The 19,403-nt window shown below is 40.9% G+C and overlaps 1 protein-coding gene across 1 annotated transcript in view; it reads left to right on the top strand.

Annotated features, from left to right (window-relative positions):
* LRCH1 (leucine rich repeats and calponin homology domain containing 1) overlaps positions 1-19,403 on the top strand; it is a gene marked incomplete at its 5' end in the record, with an annotated part of 366,317 nt that overhangs the window by 217,451 nt on the left and 129,463 nt on the right. Inside the window, 3 exons of the mRNA XM_082247571.1 lie at positions 5,994-6,099; positions 9,425-9,561; positions 17,500-17,627. Of these exons, the coding sequence (XP_082103697.1) occupies positions 5,994-6,099; positions 9,425-9,561; positions 17,500-17,627 (371 nt within the window). The remainder of the gene's footprint in view (positions 1-5,993; positions 6,100-9,424; positions 9,562-17,499; positions 17,628-19,403) is intronic.

The following is a 19,403-nucleotide window of genomic DNA, read 5'->3' on the forward strand; positions in this document are numbered from 1 at the left end:
GCTTGGTCAAATCGGAGACCACGCATACAGCTCCAACTCCTTTATTTACCAAATTCCTGAGGGGGATTGGGACTGCCGAATATGAAGGCCTACTTCAGAGCAGCCCATTTGCCCAGACTGGTTGACTGGTATTGTCATACCAAGGCCAAACGATGAGTAGCCATGGAAATGGAGGACTCTGGCAACACAACAAAAAGCTGGCCATGGATTACTCTACCTATACTGAAAGAACTCAGTAGACACCCCTTCTTTGGCAGCACACTCACGGTCGCTAGGGAAGCCTTCCTACGTACCTCAGTCTCCCCACTACCCTCCCCGATGGTACCCATTTTGGACAATCCCAATTTTTGCCCCCAGCCTTGAGGGCTCACATTTCCTTGGATTGATTCCGGGAGGCCAATTACACCTCTAGGATTTGCTTGGGGATGACAGAAAACTCTCCATGGAAATTATGAGCAATGCAGCTAACCTCCTACTGGACTTCTGGAGCGGTCTTCAACTCCGACATTTTCTTCGCAAATGTCTCCGTCCTCCAGGTATCTTTAACCAATTGACGGACCTGGAGCATGTCATAGGAGGGAACCAACCCGCCATAGTCTCTCCTTCATTTATTCTGCCTTAAGCAGACCACCCTCAGACTTCCTCCATCCTTCCTGGCACACTGGGAGTCCGACCTGACTACCAAATTTACAGAAGGACAAAAAGATAAAATCCTAAATTTTGCACAAAAATCCTCTATAGCCACAAAAGTGCAGGAAACAGGCTACAAGATCCTCACAAGGTGGGACAGGGTTCCCTCAATTCTACACCGTTTTTCCCCACATGTACTGGACACATGTTGGTGGTGTGGCCTCAAACGGGGGACCCTGTACCAAATCTTTTGCGAATGTCCAAAAATTAAATCATTCTGGCAAGCGGTGACCGTCACCATCAAACACGACATATCAGACGACCCTGCGGCATGCCTGCTCCACCTCACTCAGAGGCCCATCAAAAAGTACAAGCCATCCCTTACTATCCAGCTCTTAAATGCAGCTAAGACTTGTATACCCCATTGCTGGAGATCAGCTGTTCTACCCACGAGGTCTCTTTGGTTTTCCAAGATCAATGAACCCCATACATACACTGTCCATTGTCACTAAACGATCCATTCTGGATTCCTTATACAATACTTACATACCTTGAGATCTCTATCATAACCCCCCACCCAACTTCACAACCCTTATTGACCACAACATTCCTCTTTAAGACGCGCTTATCTTCTTCCTGTAAAATGGATTTGTCCTCTGGTTGATACATCTGTCATCGGCCAAATCTAATATTCACTCAAATGGTTGACAAATGCTCTGTTCAATGACCTTGTTAAATGGCTTCCTTGAGAGATGTACAACACCGAACTTTATGCTTTTCATGCTACTACTTTGTCTATGAACTTTAAATGTTTGTGGTCGTTTTGCTACGTATCAACATTGTCTGATTTGCACCATGTTCTGCCATTTCTCTTGTTTGTATCGCAACCTTTGACTAAATAAAGGAATTACAAAAAAAAAATAAAAATAATAGCTCTTTATGAAATACTGTTGAATGACCTCTGTACCCTGGGAAAGCATTACATTTAGCTATAAGGACAAGATAAAGAATTGCAATATGGTGTGACTGGAGGGAGAACAGACTCTTGTTATTTCTGGGGACAAAGTAATATTATTTCCCTAGACTCTAAAATAGCATAGAAAATATTAGGCCATTTTTTTATTTCGCTTGGGAGAGCCAGAGGCATAATCATCACATTCATAGGTTAAATCATACTATAGGCAGCATATGGTAGGAGCTTTATACAGCAGATGTGTCCTCTAATAGCCTTAACATGTATCTGTGACATTATAACCTTACAAATGTACTTCTGAGTGTATATTATGTTACTTAGCTGTACTTTTCCTAATAGTCATTAGTAGTTGAACAATTAAGCATATTGTATTACACTATGACAGTTTTCTCATAAAGCAAAGAAGGTATTTCAGAACTTAGCTGTGTAATATCAAATCTCCTATAGCTTGGAATGCATGGCTACACAGATCATTAACCTTACAATTAATCACAAATACAACAGGCAATGACTGAACTTCCAGTTGTATTTATAGAAAAGACGCTCTACATACAGAAATGCATCATATGTTTATATGCACACGCACCGCATGCATTCTGTTATCAGCATGACATCCCTCTGTTATTTTCATATTTAAAAACACTTTTGTTAGGTTTAAGGATAAGTTCACCTATGTGGAAAAAAATAAATAAATAAACTTAAATGCACATATTTTTGCAAGTAAAAAAATGTGCTTTATTTATTTTTACTAGGAGCCTGCTAAGCATTGCACCCACAATCAGCAGATCACGGGTGCAATGCAGGACTCCAGCAGAATGTCAGTGTAAGCTGTCAGCTCGTACATCGTATGAGCAGGTCATTACACAATGACAGGAAGAAACAATGATTTACCTAGGTGTGCTCAACAGCTCAGTTAGTACATTGAGAACTACAAGCCAACAGCGGCAGAAGGTGTCGGTACTTATAGTTCTCCCATTCACAGGACTCTGTAATAGATGATAGGTAGGGAGAGCCCTGCATGGCTGCATTTTGTTCAAAATTGTGACAACGAGTTTGGGGAGAAGATCCCCAGCTTGCTGTCTCTAGAGGCGGTGGGTCAGGGAAAGGCTGCAGTACTGGAAACATATTACATGTTCTACCCTAAACGTGGGTGGAACATATTACATGTTCTACCCTAAACGTGGGTGGAACATGTAACATGTTCCCAAAAGTAAACTTATCCTTTTAATGTGCACTAAAACTGGCATCCCTTTCCGCCATTGGACAGTATTTAAGTTTTCATGTAGTGGAAAGTGCACAAAGGGACAATGGGGGGGAATTGGGACTATGCAGTAACAAAAAGTGAAGGTAAAGAAGGAATTGCAATGGAAAATGAAAACATAATATTCTAAAATAAGAATTTTATTGGTATAAAAAGCAGTAAAACACCTCAATAAAAAAACATTGTCAGATGAATAGTAAAAACCATGAAGACATGCAGATAAACATGAAAGAGTGGGGAGAACCCCGGTATAGACACAAATGTTGAGAATTGTGGACACAGAAGCCCTGACGCGTTTCAACCTAAAGTCTTCTTCTGGGGGTAGATGTTTACTTGTCACAGATATCCACAACAAATATTTCAAAAGATGTAATAACTGTACAGAGATCTAAATAGAAAAAACAGTACTGTAGCAGGTCATACTTACAATGAGCAGATTAGCACATATATGGGTCTATACATATAATAAGAAAACCAACTGTGTATCAGAGATTTGGAGAGGACACCCCAAAAAATCTAATGGTGGAAGTGCCCAAGACCGCACAAGGGATCAAGGAGCAAAGAGGTGACGAAATTACAAATCTGAAAATTTAAATATGAAAAATGTAAAATAAAAAACACTGGATATCTTTAAAGTTGGGGTAAAAGTCTTGCATAGTTACGTCCCCAATGTTGCATACAATATAGGCACCAAAGATGTCCCAAAGAGAGGCCAAAACCTCTATATAAAGTAAAAAGGAAGAAAAGATGTACAAATGATTGTAAAAAAATAAATAAATAATACCTGTTGTTGCAACACACAACGGAAGCAGATCTTCCCCTGGTAGGGAAAGAATGAGACCAAAAGCTTCAGATCCAGTATATATTTAGATAGACTAAAGTAGTCACATGGAAAGGATGGACCAATCCTGTCATGAAAGTGTCAAAGCAAACCTGTCAGTGTGGTAACCTAATTGCCCAACACGCCCATCTCTGTTTATCCACCGCCGACTGCTCCACACCCTGTCGGTAGCAACCCACGTTATGTCTGGGTTGGCCTCAGACAAGCGCAGGCGAAATCGAGGATTGGTTAAGTGACTGCCGCACTGCCCCCCATTGTCCCTTTGTGGACTTTCCACTATCTTTCTAGGGATAGATACCTTTTTTTCATTGCTACCTTCAGATTTTGGAACCAAGCTTTTTTGTAAGTATTCATGTACTTGGATGAATATAGAGGCTACTGTTGCTTGCCTTTTTTAAAATGCTAGTTACCTGGCTGTAATGCTAATTCATTGGTGTCAATACATTATATTAATCCAGAGATATTTTGGCATGTAGCATTTCCTAAGTAGAGGTCAGTATTGGTAACCTACTCATTTCTCTTAGTACCGGTTTCCTTTCACAACTTGCGGACCGCTCACCGTACATATACTGCGGCAGGCCTGGTGCTCTGCACCAGATCACGTACTCGTGATCTGACACTTCCAGGTCTGGGGTGCATGCTGCGGGATCACACACAGCGGGAACCCAGCGGCCAGTACCACGGAGTCGATGTCTGCTGGCACCCACCGGGGCAGAATGACAATCTGCCTATGTAAACAAGGCAAATAGCTGTTCTGTCAGAACGGAGGACATTTTTCCTGTGTTTCTGCAAAGCATGAACACAGGTCTTTTCCTTCCACTAGTCAAAGCCCCTCACCCATAGTGAGTAAGCACAGGCTAGGAACACAGTTAAAGCGGATCTTCACTGCATCTGAGCACTACAAACCAAAAATGCAATTTAATGCATTTTTATTATTTATTATTGAAAGCGAACTCTCCCATCCATCCATGTCTCTAAGCTTTATTTTGCTGATAATTCACTTTTAGAATCACCCCTAGCATTTCTGGCCATGGCCATCTTGAATAAGGACTAATGTAACATTTACTTCCTGCCCTTAGCTCAAGTATGCATACAAGAAAGTGTGCTTAGCTGAGAAAACCCCTCTTCCTGAAGACTCCTGGGATGCATGACATCATTTGCCTATTCAAAGAAACCAGGAAATAACTGAAATGTAAAAAAACATTTTTAAACAAGTAAATATAATATACTTTCCTATCTATTTACTAATGTTAGCAGCATGAGAATTAAAAATAATCAATGTTGATTGGAAGAGTAAAGTTCCACTTTTACCCTTTGATCGCCCCTGATGTTAACCCCTTCCCCGCCAGTGTCATTAGTACAGTGACCGTGGATATTGTTTAGCACTGATCACTGAATTAGTGTCCTTGACCCCCCAAAAGTGTCAGTTAGGTGTCCGATTTGTCCACCGCAATATTGCAGTCCGGCTATAATTTGATTGCCGCCATTGCTAGTAAAAAAAAAAAAAAGATAAATAAAAACATCCCATAGTTTGTAGACGCTATAACTTTTGTGCAAACCAATCTATATACTCTTATTGGGATTTTTTTTACAAAAAATATATATTGGCCTAAATTGATGAATGAATTTTTTTTTTTTTTTATTGGTTATGTGTAGTGCAAAAAATAAAAACCTCAGGGGTGATCAAATACCACCAAAAAAAAGCTCTATTTGTGGGAAAAAAGGACAGTTTTATGGGTACAGTGGCGCTTGACCGCGCAATTGTCAGTTAAAGTAACGCAGTGCCGTATTGCAAAAAATGACCTGGTCTTGAAGGGGGTAAAACCTTCCAGGGGTCAAGTGGTTAAAAGAAATATTCATAGTAAAGTACATAGAATATATAGGTCAAAGCTGGGATATTGATAAAGACTTTTTTTAATCCACTGTGATCCTGATTTTTGCCCATTATTTTCAATTGTGAAGTTTTTTTTTTAATTAAAAATATTACACTCTGAAAAATGATAGTAGCTTAACAAAGATGTCAGGAATTTAGTCAACCAAAAGAAAAAAAAAACCCCTCTTCATTATTTGTCATAAAACTTCTCTATATATGTTAAGATAAAATATAATAAAAAAGATACTTTACAAATGAATGTACTTTTTAAAACTGTAAGTTGATGTTTTTCATTTTTTTGACCTTGCTATATTTCTGTAACCGTAAAAAAAAATAAATAGGTAAAAGAATATGGGAGGGAGTGATGATCTTTTAAGCACATCTTAAACTAAATGAATGGCATGTGATTTTTTAGGACATCAGCTGCAATGAAATAACATCTTTGCCGCAGCAAATAAGCCTTTTGAAGTCTCTGAGAGAATTAAATGTAAGAAGAAATTATTTAAAAGTTCTACCTCAAGGTCAGTGTCAAAGAAAGCAATTTGTCTTATTATATGTGCTTATATAGAATGAATGTATTTGTATAAATGGGAATGAGTAATAATACCAATCTGAACAAATTTTTAACTTGAAACATGCAGTGTAGCAGAAAATGACCATCAATTTCTACAGGGTTACATTTCAGGCTGGACACATATATTTGCCGTGGCACCTAGACTTTATTTTAAAGCACCAGTCATAAAGTTAGACCAGGATGCTGAGATAAGGCTGCCTGTAGGAAATTGTAATATTTTAGCTCTTATTACAGTGATATCTGACTTCTAAACTTAAAATCATGAAACAAATTAAGCTCTTTATCACCACAGACTTCCTCACTGATATGTAAAGCAAGAATAAGTGAAGAGAAAATTGCGGTTTCTGTTGAATACACATGCTGTGTTTTTTTGAATATATCTATTTGATTATATTTTTTATATCATTGATGATGCCAATATATTATATTTTTCTTGAAATCCTTTATCCAGGGACCTCTGGTTGATGGCACAGCCAGGTCTGTGATCTTCTGCAGACTAAACTGTCCCAGGCTCTGAATGGATAAAGAGGGTACAGCAGTAGACCAGTTAGGTCATCGTACAGGTCACTCTCTGCTCTTTTCTTCTGTGTAAGGCTGGGTTCACACTGATGTAAATTGGATGTGGGTTTCCCCACATCCAATTTACATTGCAAGAGCGTGTGACTGGCTCTAAATGGAGCCGGTTCACACTACTCCAGGACCGCCACGGTCCGCATTGGGAAAGGGTCCTGTGTGTCTTTGGCTTCATTTTAGGTGCAAAAACTCGGACATGACTCGCACCTGAGTTGGTACACAGGAACACGCCGAACCCCAAGTGTGAACCCAGCCTAAGGGTTGGTGTACATAGTGATTTATATTTTGCTTTTGATATGCATTTGTGAAGCATTATTTAAATATATGGAATGCAGAATTTACATGTTTATTTGCATCCTATGGAACATTGTATGCTTCTGTTTTGTGTTGCTATTGCCATGCCTTGTGCTGGTTTTGATCCTTTGCTTTTATTCTTATATACAAGTCAAAATAAAGGCATCCCAAGCTAATCTCAAATGCAAGATTTTTTTTGACCTGAAAGCACAATGTTAGACTTGTTTCCGAATCCGATGCTGTGTACAGTGCTGTGAAAATATATTTGCCCCTTCCTTTTTTTTTTTATATATTTGTCACACTTAAATGATTCAGATAATCAAACACATTTTATTATTCCACAAAGATGACCTGAGTAATTACAAAAAGCAGTTTTTAAATGATGATTTCATTTGTTAAGGAAAAAAGCTATCCAAACCTGCCTGCCATGTGAAAAATCAATTGCTAAATCCATAAATGAACCATGATCAACCACATTTTTTTTTTGGAAAGCCGATATAGATTTCACTTGCCACCCCCAGGCTTGACTACTGCCAGACCTGTTGAATCAACAACTCACTTAAATAGACAAAATTAAGCACGCTCAAAGATTTAAAAAAGCAACACATAATTGCCTCGGTCTAAAGAAGTTCAGGAAGAGGTGAGAAACAAAGTAATTGACATGTATCCTTCTGGAAAGGGTTAGAAAGCTGTTTCTAGCACTTTGAGACACCAGCAAACCACAGTGACAGCCATTATCCACAATTAGAAAGAACATTTGGAACAGTGGTGAACTTTCCCAGGAGTGGCTGGCCTACCAAAATGACTCCAAGAGCACAACAACTCATACAGGAGGTCATAAAAGTACCCAGAACAACAGTTAAGTTTAGTGTTCATGATTCAACAATAAGAAAGAGGCTGGGCAAAAATGGCATCCATGGGGGAGTTCCAAGGCGAAAGCCACTGCTGATCAGAAAGAACACAAAGGCTCGTCTCACATTTTCCAAAAAATCGGACGTGACTCGCACCTGAGTTGGTACACAGGAAACACGCCGGGCCCCTAGTGTGAACCCAGCCTAAGGGTTGGTATACATAGTGATTTATATTTTGCTTTTGATATGCATTTGTGAAGCATTATTTAAATATATTGAATGCAGAATTTACATGTTTATTTGCATCCTATGGAACATCGTATGCTTCTGTTTTGTGTTGCTATTGCCATGCCTTGTGCTGGTTTTGATCCTTTGCTTTTATTCTTACATACAAGTCAAAATAAATGCATCCCAAGCTAAGCTCAAATGCAAGATTTTTTTTGACCTGAAAGCACCATTTTAGACTTGTAGACTTGCAGCTTCAGGACCTAGACTTCTTTCTATTATTGATGAAACCATGAATTCTGCGATCTACCAGAAAATCCTAAAGGAGAATGTTGGGCCATCAGCTTGTAACTTCAAGTGCACTTGGGTTATGCAGCAGGACAATGATCCGAAACACATTAGCAAGTACACCTCTGAATGGCTCAAAAAAAAAACAACAACAAGACTAAGGATTTGGAGCGGCCCAGTTAACTCCGATTGATATGCTGTGGCTTGACCTTAAACAGGCCATTCATGCTCAAACCCTCAAATGTGGCTGAATTCAAACAATTCTGCAAAGTAGAGTGGGGCAAAGTTCCTCCAGAGCGGTGTGAAAGACTCATTGCCAGTTATCGAAAAATGCTAGTTTGCAGTTGTTGCCGCCAGGCGTGCTACAACCAGTTATTAGGTTTAGGAAGCAATTACATTTTTACATAAGGACAGGCAGGTTTGGACAGCTTTTTTGCCTTAATAAATTAAATCATCATTTAAAAACTGCATTTTCTATTTACTCAAGTTATCTTTGTAAAAAATTAAATTTGTTTGATGATCTGAATCATTTAAGTGTTACAAATATGCAAAAAAAATCAGGAAGGGGGAAAATACTTTTCCACATCACTATATGTTTATCCTAAAATTGACAACACTGTGCAATGCAGTAGAGGCTGATTCACGAACAGCGTTAGCTTGAATTCTACTGTGCAGGAAATTCAAATATAAAAATATGTTTAGGCACTCATGCTACTTACATTGTATATAAAATGCATTAAAGGATTTTTAACGGATTCTTAGAGTAAATGTTGGTGTTCAGCTTCAATTAAATGTACTGTTCAAAAGTCTATGGTGAAATTACATGAACTGATTACTTTAGCCATAGTGCTTTCAGTTCTGGAAGAAACCTTATCAAGGACCCCTAGCTCTGAAGACTTTTAGACAATTCATCCAATACAACCTAGGATATTTATTTTAGCAGTATTCAAAATCTGATATATAATATCTGACTCTGAGATCTACTAGCGCAATGATGTCTGCTTAATAATGTTCTAACCAAATATTCCTTTGTATTCACAGAAATTGTAGATCTTCCCTTGGTAAAATTAGATATTTCCTGCAATAAAGTGCTGATGTTGCCACTTTGTTTTAGAAAAATGGTGCAATTACAAGTATTAGTTTTGGAGAATAACCCACTACAATCTCCTCCTGCACAGGTCAGTTCCTAGCTTTCTTATCTTTTAGGTTTGGTTGCACTGATCTAAATTGTCCAAACTAGCTCTATGGAGGTTTCCATCACTAGTAGTATACAAGCTGCAATAAAAAAATGAGTATCCAAAGTTTGTTAATGAGGCCTCGAACTCCTAAAAGTGAACCTTTATTAGAAAAATGTGAAATACTGTAATATACAGTATGACATGTCCTCCACCTGGCAATGTGGACCTGTTATGTGTCGAGAATCGAGAATTGCAATAGGGATTGTGGACTTACAAAAAGTCCATGGCGGTTTAATGGGTGCCATGCGGGCACTGGGAAGATGGATAGGAAACTTTTTTGGTGTATGTGTATCATTAAGGAAATTTCTAACAGGAAGTTAGAGAAAATCTACAAAAATTAGGCGAATTTCAATCTTGGACAGCTGCAATTTTGGATTTCCCCTCAGTTTCTTTTTCTGTAAAAGGGTCACCAGAACAAATTGAGTGAATCCTCTTGATAGGCACATAGGCAGCAATAAAAATTGGGCAGAAGGTGTAATCATTCCCCACTCTATCCAAGCAGCAGTGCTTGAATTGAGCAGAAGGAGGAGGGAGACTCTAGAATGCTTGTCTTGAAAATGTAACTGTTAGAGCAAATAAAGTATCATTGACTGTAATCAACTGTGTTGTTACAAGGGCACAAATGTGTCTACAATCCAATCAATTTACCCACATTATCCAAAACAGAAAAAGAAACACTATAATTTTTGGTTTTATATTATCATTCGCTACATGCTTATGATCTCCAGTTTATCAAAACAAACACGATCCTGGGGTATTATTTAAAACATTAAAATTTAAGGCCCCGTTCACATAGGGGCGACGCTACTTCGCACCGCGACCTCCGAGGTCGCGGTGCGAGCAGCGCGCCGCGACCTCGGAGCGGCCGGCACGGACTTCATAACATTGAAGTCTATGGCGGTCGCCTCCTGGTCGCCCCAAAGAAGCTCCGGACCCTTTTTCTAAGTCGGAGCGACTTGTGTCGCTCCTATTAGAACGGGTCCGCAGCTTCCCTATGGGAGGCGACCTGTGAGGCGACCAGGTCGCCTCACAGGTCGCCTCACAAGGTCGCCTTAGTGTGAACGGGGGCTAAAGCATTTCATGCACACAGTATATACACTATATTACCAAAAGTATTGGGACACCTGCCTTTACACGCACATGAACTTTAATGGTATCCCAGTCTTAGTCCGTAGGGTTCATTCATTATTGGATTGGCCCACCCTTTGCAACTATAACAGCTTCAACTCTTCTGAGAAGGCTCTCCACATGGTTTAGAAATGTCTATGTGAATGTTTGACCATTCTTCCAGAAGCACAATTTTTAGGTCAGGCACTGATGTGAATGAGAAGGCCTGGCTTGCAGTCTCCGCTTTAATTCATGTTCTATCAGATTGAGGTCAGGATAGGCAAGTTCTTCCACCCCAATCTCGCTCATCCATGTCTTTATGGACCTTTCTTTGTGAACTTGTGTGCAGTCATGTTGGATCCAGATGGGGCCATCCCCAAACTGTTCCCACCAATTTGGGAGCATAATATTGTCCAAAATGTCTTGGTATGCTGACGCCTTAAGAGTTCCCTTCTCTGGAATTTGATTGGACCAGCGCACAAAGCAAGGTCCATAAAGACATGGATGAGCAAGTTTGGGGGGGGGGGGGGAACTTGACATGCCTGCACAGAGTTTTGACCTCAACTCGATAGAACACCTTTGGGATGAATTAGAGCAGAGACTGTGAGCCGGGCCTTCTCATCCACATCAGTGCCTGGCCTCACAAATGCGCCTCTGGAAGAATGGTCAACCATTCCCATAGACACACTCCTAAACCTTGTGGACAGCCTTCTCAGAAGAGTTGAAGCAGTTAAAGCTGCAGGGTGGGCCAACTCAATATTGAACCTTATTGACTAAGACTGGGATGCCATTAAAGTTCATGTGCGTGTAAAGGGAGGCATCCCAATACTTTTGGTAATATAGTGTATATTTGTATAAAATTCTAAAAACAAATTGACTTCATTTACAAAGGCTCCTGTGCCATTACAATGTGGCGCTTGTGGCATGCGCCACATTAACTATGCTGATAGACTTGTTTCAGGTTTATCAGTGACTCCCATGCCATACAAATAGAAACTGGTGCAGGGTCTGAACTTAATTGAAAAAGGGATTGCGGCTATTTTCAGTAATGAAAACTATTGCAGATCCTCGCCAGGTCTGACCTCGTACAAGAAGAGCCTGCACAGCTCTTATCCTCCCTCCTGCACTTAGCTAAGTTGGGGGACAGGAATGGGCAGAGGGATCGAAGCAAGCGGCTTTACTGACCTGTTCTGTGTCCAACCCAAACACAGCATAGAACAGAACAGGGAGCAGATACTCCTAATTAACAAAGAAGCTTGCACCCCTTTTTGGTATTTAGTAGCTGCATCTGTTCTGTTTTCTAAGTTTAGAAGAGTGGCGCAAGCATTATGCTTTCGCCACTCTGTTAATTACCCTCCACTATGTTCAAACCCCTCAACACTTTGCAGGTGTATATCTAAGATTCAACATCAAACAGTTGTCTGTAGGCCATCTTTACTGACTGTTGGTATGTGTATAGACTGCTTTAGACAAAGAAAGAAAAGGTCAAGAAAATTCTAGACTTTATTTTCTTGGATAAAATTAGAGAAGGATAAAGGTCCCCTATTTAAGCGAGGATGAATAACATGTACTCGCAGTGCTTCACATTGTGGAAGGCAGAATTGCAGTGGAGTTCCAGCACTTGCATCAGATCTCTTCTATGCTGCATGTTTTGGCCCTAATGGAAGGTGACTATTTTTATGGATGATTCCATGCTGGGTGCTAGAATGCAATGCTTACATTCCAGTCTCATCAGCCACTGCCACTTTCCATTTATAAGAAGAACAAGGAAACTTTGTATAGGGACTATAATTGAAAAAAACAGATTTTGCTCTTTGTTTCAGTGGCCAAGTTTGTGGACAAGTGTTGAATATGAGGGGGCACACGAAATTCATTTATAAAAAAAAAAAATAGTATTTATAGTGTTTTTTAAATTATGTTGCTATTTATGTGCCTGTAAAGGACTTTCCCTCTGGATAATACACAAGACTGTTATTGGGAGTTTTGACTCTACTTAATATTAGACATGGTGCCTGTTAAAATTCTGTCACCTTGCACAGTACATTATCTTGTTATGTGCAAAGGACTTGAGGGCTGGTTCAAAGCTCCTCCGCTGAAAAAAATAATGCTCCTTCTCCGATGTTGGCTCCCGCCATTCGGTCAGCTCTGGTTTGTGGCAGCTCTTACATAGCTATGGGGTGTGGCCATGCGGTGACGTAACCCAGAGACCCTCCCCTTGTGACATCATGGACCTGGGCATGATGGGTCTGTGACGTCACAAGGGGTGGGGTCTCCGAGTTACATCACTGCATGGCCATGCCCCAAAGTTATATAAGAACTGTCAGACAGTGGAGCTGACAGAATGGGGGAAGCCAGCATTGGAGGAGGAGCGTTTTTTCTTTTTTAGCGGGTCGGCGGCAAAGGAAGACCTCATGTTTGAGGAGACCCAAAGGGCCGTTTTTTTGTTTTCTTTTTAAAAATTTGCTGTGGGGTTCTCCCTAAGAGGCTGATATGAATTTAGAGGGGGGGGGACCCACTACTTCTTCTTTATTTATCTTTTTTATTTTGATACATTTGGCGTGAGGTTTCATCCATTCCAATGCCAAAGGAATTGTTTTGATTGGTCAAAGGACAAGTTGCACTCATCTTAAAGTCGGATCGAATTCGGATCCTGTTAATTAAAGTCGCATAGAAGTCGGATCCGAAGTCGCAGGGCAAAGTCCGGAAGTCGTGCAACTTTCATGTCGCACCAGTGTGAACATGGCCCAAAGGGTGAACTTGACCAACAAAGCAATTTGCTTTGTACTTTAAAGTGAACCTGTGTTCGAACTATGTAAACTATAGTATCTGCACATTCTGAACAAGCAATGAAAGCACTGCAAAAGAAGCCTTTGATCACCGCTGTAGCTGTGAGCATTATAAAAAAAAAAAAGTTCACAACAAAGGCACAGATATCTCTAAGGCCCCTTTCACACATATGATCCGTTTGTCCGTTTTTCATTCATCTGTTGACGGATGAAAAACTGACATCAATGCATCTCTATGTAAAAACGGATGACAACGGATGATCATCTGTTAACATCCGTTTTCATCCGCTTCCGTCAATGTCAGTTTTTTGGAACGGATAAATGCCCTTTTTTTTATCCATCATAAAAAAGGATCGGACGAAAAATGGATGTAAACGAACAAACGGTCCGTTTTTTCATCCGTTTTTGCATTGGTAGTGGATGTAAAAAAAAAAAAACGGATGAAAAAATGGATGAAAAACTGATACATTTTGATGTAACTGAACTGATGAACTGAACAGACTGTGTGAAAGGGGCCTTATTCTTTTTGCTGTACTTTCTATTGCTGCAGAATCTTGCCAGCTTTGAAATGTAAACACACAGTAGGTGCTTCTAAGCTTTTGGAAACCTAGCAAAACTGACTAAAAGAGTCTTTTTTTGTGATCTTTGAGGATTTTTCTCTCCTCCTTTCTCTTCACTGTCTATACCACTAGTTTCAGCTACCAGAAAGAGTCTTACCATCTTTAGTAAAGGATTGTGGTGGAGAACTTTGTCCATGGTGAGGATAATCATCTGTATCTAATGGCACTTTTCCACTGCAAGTACCGGCTAGTACCGGCTCGGCTCTACTCGGCCCTGCTTGGCCCGGTTTGCTTTTCCCCTGCTGGTACCGCATGGTATAGGGTCGGAACGGTTCGGTACGGTACGGTATGGTTTGCTTTTCCACTAAAGTAGTACTAAGTTTAAGTGGGTGGGATAACAACGGGGTGGGTGGGATTCTCTGACCAGTGGCTAGTAGTGACTGCATGCAAAGGATTGTGGTATATGGTACCAGTTTGGTACCTGTTGGAACCACAATCGAGTAGGTACTGTTTTTTCAGAGCCGTACCGTACCATTCGGTTCCATGCAGTGGAAAAGCAAACCTGTACCGTACCGTACCAAACCGTTCCGACCCTATACCATGCGGTACCAGCAGTGGAAAAGCACAAAAGGGTGCCGAACCGGTACGGTTCCATGCAGTGGAAAAGCACCTTAAATGTGACTAAGACAAAGGAGCTGGTTGTTGATTTGTGAAGGAGGAAGGCACCGGTGACCCCTGTTTCCATCCAAGGAGTGGATGTAGTAGAGAGTTACAAGTATCTGGGGGTGCACACAGATAATAAACTGAACTGGAGTAGGAACACTGAAGTACTCTACAAGAAGGGCCAGAGCCGCCTCTATTTTTGAGGAAACTGAGGTCTTTTAACATCTGCCAGATGATGCTAAAAATGTTTTATGAGTCTGTGGTGGCCAGTGCTCTCCTGTATGTGGGGGAACAGGCTTAGGGTAGCTGATACCAACAGACTCAATAAATTGATTCACAAGTCCAGTGATGTTGTTGGATTGGAGCTTGAGTCTTTAACAAGAGTTCAGAGAGGAGAATGCTGTCCAAGGTACGTTCTGTCTTAGAGAACCCCTCCACAATACGCTGATCAGTCTGAGGAGTACTTTCAGTGATGATTGTTACAACCACAATGCACCACAGAGCAACACAGAAATCATTTTTGCCTGTGGCCATCAAATTATATAATTCTGAATGTGAGGATTTTATTCTGGTTTATGATCCAGATTTTATGTAATTTTTACATTGTGGTAATGTCAGGCTAACTATTTCTAAAAATTGTAGGATACTGTTTAGAGAAAGTGGTGTCATTTTTGCTTTTTGGTAGTTTGTTTTTCTGTTATTTTACAATCCGTGTTATTTATTCTTTATAGTGTTTTATTAGGATCTTATGATTAATTACAGTATAGTATTTAGCTTTAGTTTGTTTTATTAATGAATATTTGCTGTTAACAGTAATTTTGTTGTTTGTTATTGTGTCTTGTTTCCATTCGTTATTGTGATTTTGTGACTTTGTTGAGGCTGCATTCACATGTCAACGTATGGATCGCGGGCAGAATCGCCGCGATTTCGCCCTCGATCTGGAAATCATTGCAAATCGCGGGACGCCTGTGCGTTGCCCGTGATTTGCAATAGCACCCCAAACGCTGAGCGATGTTGCCACGATTTCCGCCTGCCGAATCGCGGTAACATCGCGCAAAAAAAAATTGCGGGACGCAATACGCATCCAAAGAAGCTCTTGTACTTTTTTGGGCGTAATGCGTCCCGCAATATTTTTTTGCGCAATGTTACCGCGATTCGGCAGGCGGAAATCGCGGCAACATCGCTCAGCGTTTGGGGTGCTATTGCAAATCACGGGCAACGCACAGGCATCCCGCGATTTGCAATGATTTCCGGATCGCGGGGCGGAATCGCGGCGATTCTGCCCGCGATCCATACGCTGACATGTGAATGCAGTCTGAATGTAACTGTATCTTAATAATTTCCCTTGGGATTAGTAAAGTATTCTGAATTTGAGAATGAATTACTTTACATTACAAGAGAGGTGAAAGAGCTTGTTTTTAAGCTATTTTACTACTTGTAAAGACAATGTAAATTATTTCATGTCTATAGGCTGGGCACAGGAGTACTTTCAACCTATTATAAATATTTAGGATGCTACAGCATTTTTTGTGAAAGCAAAGTTTTTCTTTAAAGCTGACGTTTAGCTAGGAAAAAAAAAAATCACAAGGGACATTACCTACCATAATGCTGTAGTATGGCTTCTATGAATGGAAGAGCTGAGCGGAAAGTGTGGCCATAGTCGGACACCCTTTGATGAGTGCGTGTCACAGCTCTGTCAGTTCCTGTCGCCATCGGAATCTTATGGCAATAGGTGGGCGGGGCATGGTAGAAGAAAGATTTCACCTAAACTAGGAGAATGGTTTGTTAAACTAAAATTAGGGTTTACGGGCAACCTGTGCCAAGATCATACACACTATAAAGTACTTATTTTTTCTTGACACTTTATAACAGGGTTTCTCAACCAGGTCGTGGAACCCTAAGGTTCCTCCTGAGGTTGCTAGGGGTTCCTTGAGCAATGGGCAGTTTCTGCCTCTCAGATAAGTTTCCAATGACACCATTATTCCTTTTAGTTATCTGTAAGGGGGTAATTCTTCCCAATGATGACAAGAGTAAGGAGCATTCCTCCTACTAACTGTCACACTAATGTGTCATTGGTTGTAGATTTTTAATTTTTAGCAGGGGTTCCCCTGAGACCAGAAATTTATCTCAAGGGTTCCTCTGTGTTAAAAAGGTTGAGAGAGGCTGTTTTAGAACATCGCTTATTCACCCCTCTATCTCTGTAGATAAATTAATTATCTAAACTAACACTTAGTTAATAGCTTTTTTCTATGAGAGCAGCGGACAGACTGTCAGGACAGAATGTAGGCACACAAACTACATGTTTCTAAGCTGTTAGAAACCAACTTTGAGACTCCATTCACACTAGCGCGACTTGTCAGGCGACTTGGTCGCCTGACAAGTCGTGGTGGGTCGCCTGCCATTGATTAGCACAGGACCCGTTCTAATAGGAGCGACACAAGTCGCTCCGACTTATAAAAAGGGTCCTGTACTACTTTGGGGTGACCTGGAGGCGACTTGCATTGACTTCAATGATATGAAGTCCGTGCATGTCGCGCCGAGGTCGCCCCAGCAAGTCGCGTCGCCCCTGTCTGAACGGGGTCTGAGTCTCCCATGATCTTTGAGGATCTTTGAGAATTAATGACTTTGCCTTATAAGCAGCTAGAGAGGTAAGGGATGACTTGCTTTATGGAATATGTATAATTGTCCACACTTTTCATGCAAAAAGCAAATGCCTGTCCCTTTTCATTTTTTTTATTAAAATGCACATTTATATCTTGTAGGTTTGTATTAAAGGCAAAATACATATATTCAAATATCTAAGTATACAGGCTTGTCAGATTGAAAAAACTGGTGAATTTTATCTTCATTCCATTGAAAGACCAATTCTGCAGCAACACGTTGAGGAAAGGTGAGCCTGCATGCGTGGGTGCAATTGTATTGTTATGGTTTGCTTATGAATATTTACAATAAAACAAAATATTTGTATTATACAAGAGTGCCAATGAGGAATGTTCAGCATGTTCTGTGTATGTTGTTTATGGAAAACGTAGGGCAGTTTCACTTGAATATGTATGCTTGTGGAATGGGCCCAGGATGTTTGTTTTGCACACTGTTTACTTTTTATATGCGTTCCATAGTGGAGTGTGTATAGAACTCCACTGAAATTGTTCGGTAGTTAGTTTCAAAATCTACTATACATCTTATTTCAAGTTAAAGAAATTAAAATCTACAGGGCGTGCCCAGATGTAAGCCGCGGCGGACGTGTTTGCGAGGAGCTCCAACCATCCTGCTTTCATCCTCTGCCATCTTTCATACTGATAGCCTGGTGAGCCTGCATATCTACCCTACCTGTCGTCCTACATCCTCTGCCTCATTCCCAGTTAATATTTCTGCGCCTGCCCGGTTGGTCCTGTTGCATTCTATTCCCTGTGGTAGTGGTCTATCCACTCCTCCATCCGGCTTGCAGCATCCCCTTGAGAAGACTGACAGGCGGTGCTGCTTTTGGATACTGTCGGTCGGACCCACGTGGCCATCATCCTTTTTAGCTTCCCAGGGAGCACTCAGCAGGCTATCCATCTATGTGCAGATGCACCCCCTTTACAGAGGACACGGTTCTACACGATTCCTATGCAGAAACCCTTAAAGGGCAAGCTCCAGCACCTAACAGCTCAGCTTGCAACTTTCTTGGATAACTTTTCATGCCCTCTAAGAACAAATCGGCAACTATGCCAGTGGGAAAGAAGGCGCCTGCTCAACCTGCCCCATGTTCAAGTGCCATCTTGTATCAACTCAGGGCACTGCTGGTGGACATGGAGATGGTGGTGGATCTGGCGGCCTCTCAGCCACCACAGACTTGTCCACACGCAAGTGATACCACTGTTCTCCTAACAGCCATAGAGCAGAGAAAAACCTCCTTTTTGGTCAGCATTGACTGTCTGGCTGAGGAATGCAACCTCATCAGGGCAGACCTAGATAAAATTAGTCTTGTTAGAGGTGGGGACCGCAAATGTCTCCTTTTACACAGTGAGGCCCACTGGATTTACACATGGAATAGAGTACAGCCCAAGGGCCTCAACTCAAATTTGTCTTTCACCTCCTTCCTGGGTGAGATATAATTGTGGTATTTGGTACGGTTAAGATCATACTATGAACATAGTGTATTTATTTTGTTTTCCTTTCCTGTTCACTCCCTTGCCCTCCCTCCTTCCCCCTATCCCCTTTTCCGACTTTTCCTTTTGTTTTTCCCATTTCTTTACCTTTTAAATCTTTATTTTTGTTTTTATTTCTATTATTCTCATGACTCGTTTTTTTATTTATCTTTCTGTTTTTGTTAATTTTTTTTCCTTCCAATTATCCAACCTTTAAGTTACTGTTTATCTTGGTCTTTCGCTCTTCATTTCTTCTTAGCACTTCCTAATTTTGTTCTCCTACATTCTCTTCACAGCTGACTCTGCTCCTTCTTCACGTTTCCCCTTACACATGTTCTATGCACTTTCTCTTCCATACACTAGTTGGCTCTGCCTTTCCTCTTGAGTGGTCCTGTTTACATGCAGTCCTGTGGCTGCCACGGTGTTTGGCGCTGCTATGGCAGTGCCCTGCGGCCCGCCCGAGACTTCTGTCTCTTATGCGCATGCGCTGCAGTGTGCATACCATTGGAGGCTGTGCTACACGCCTCCATGTTGCT

Source organism: Pelophylax lessonae (genome assembly GCF_965119305.1).
Source record: "Pelophylax lessonae genome assembly, chromosome: 2".
Lineage (NCBI taxonomy): Eukaryota > Metazoa > Chordata > Amphibia > Anura > Ranidae > Pelophylax > Pelophylax lessonae.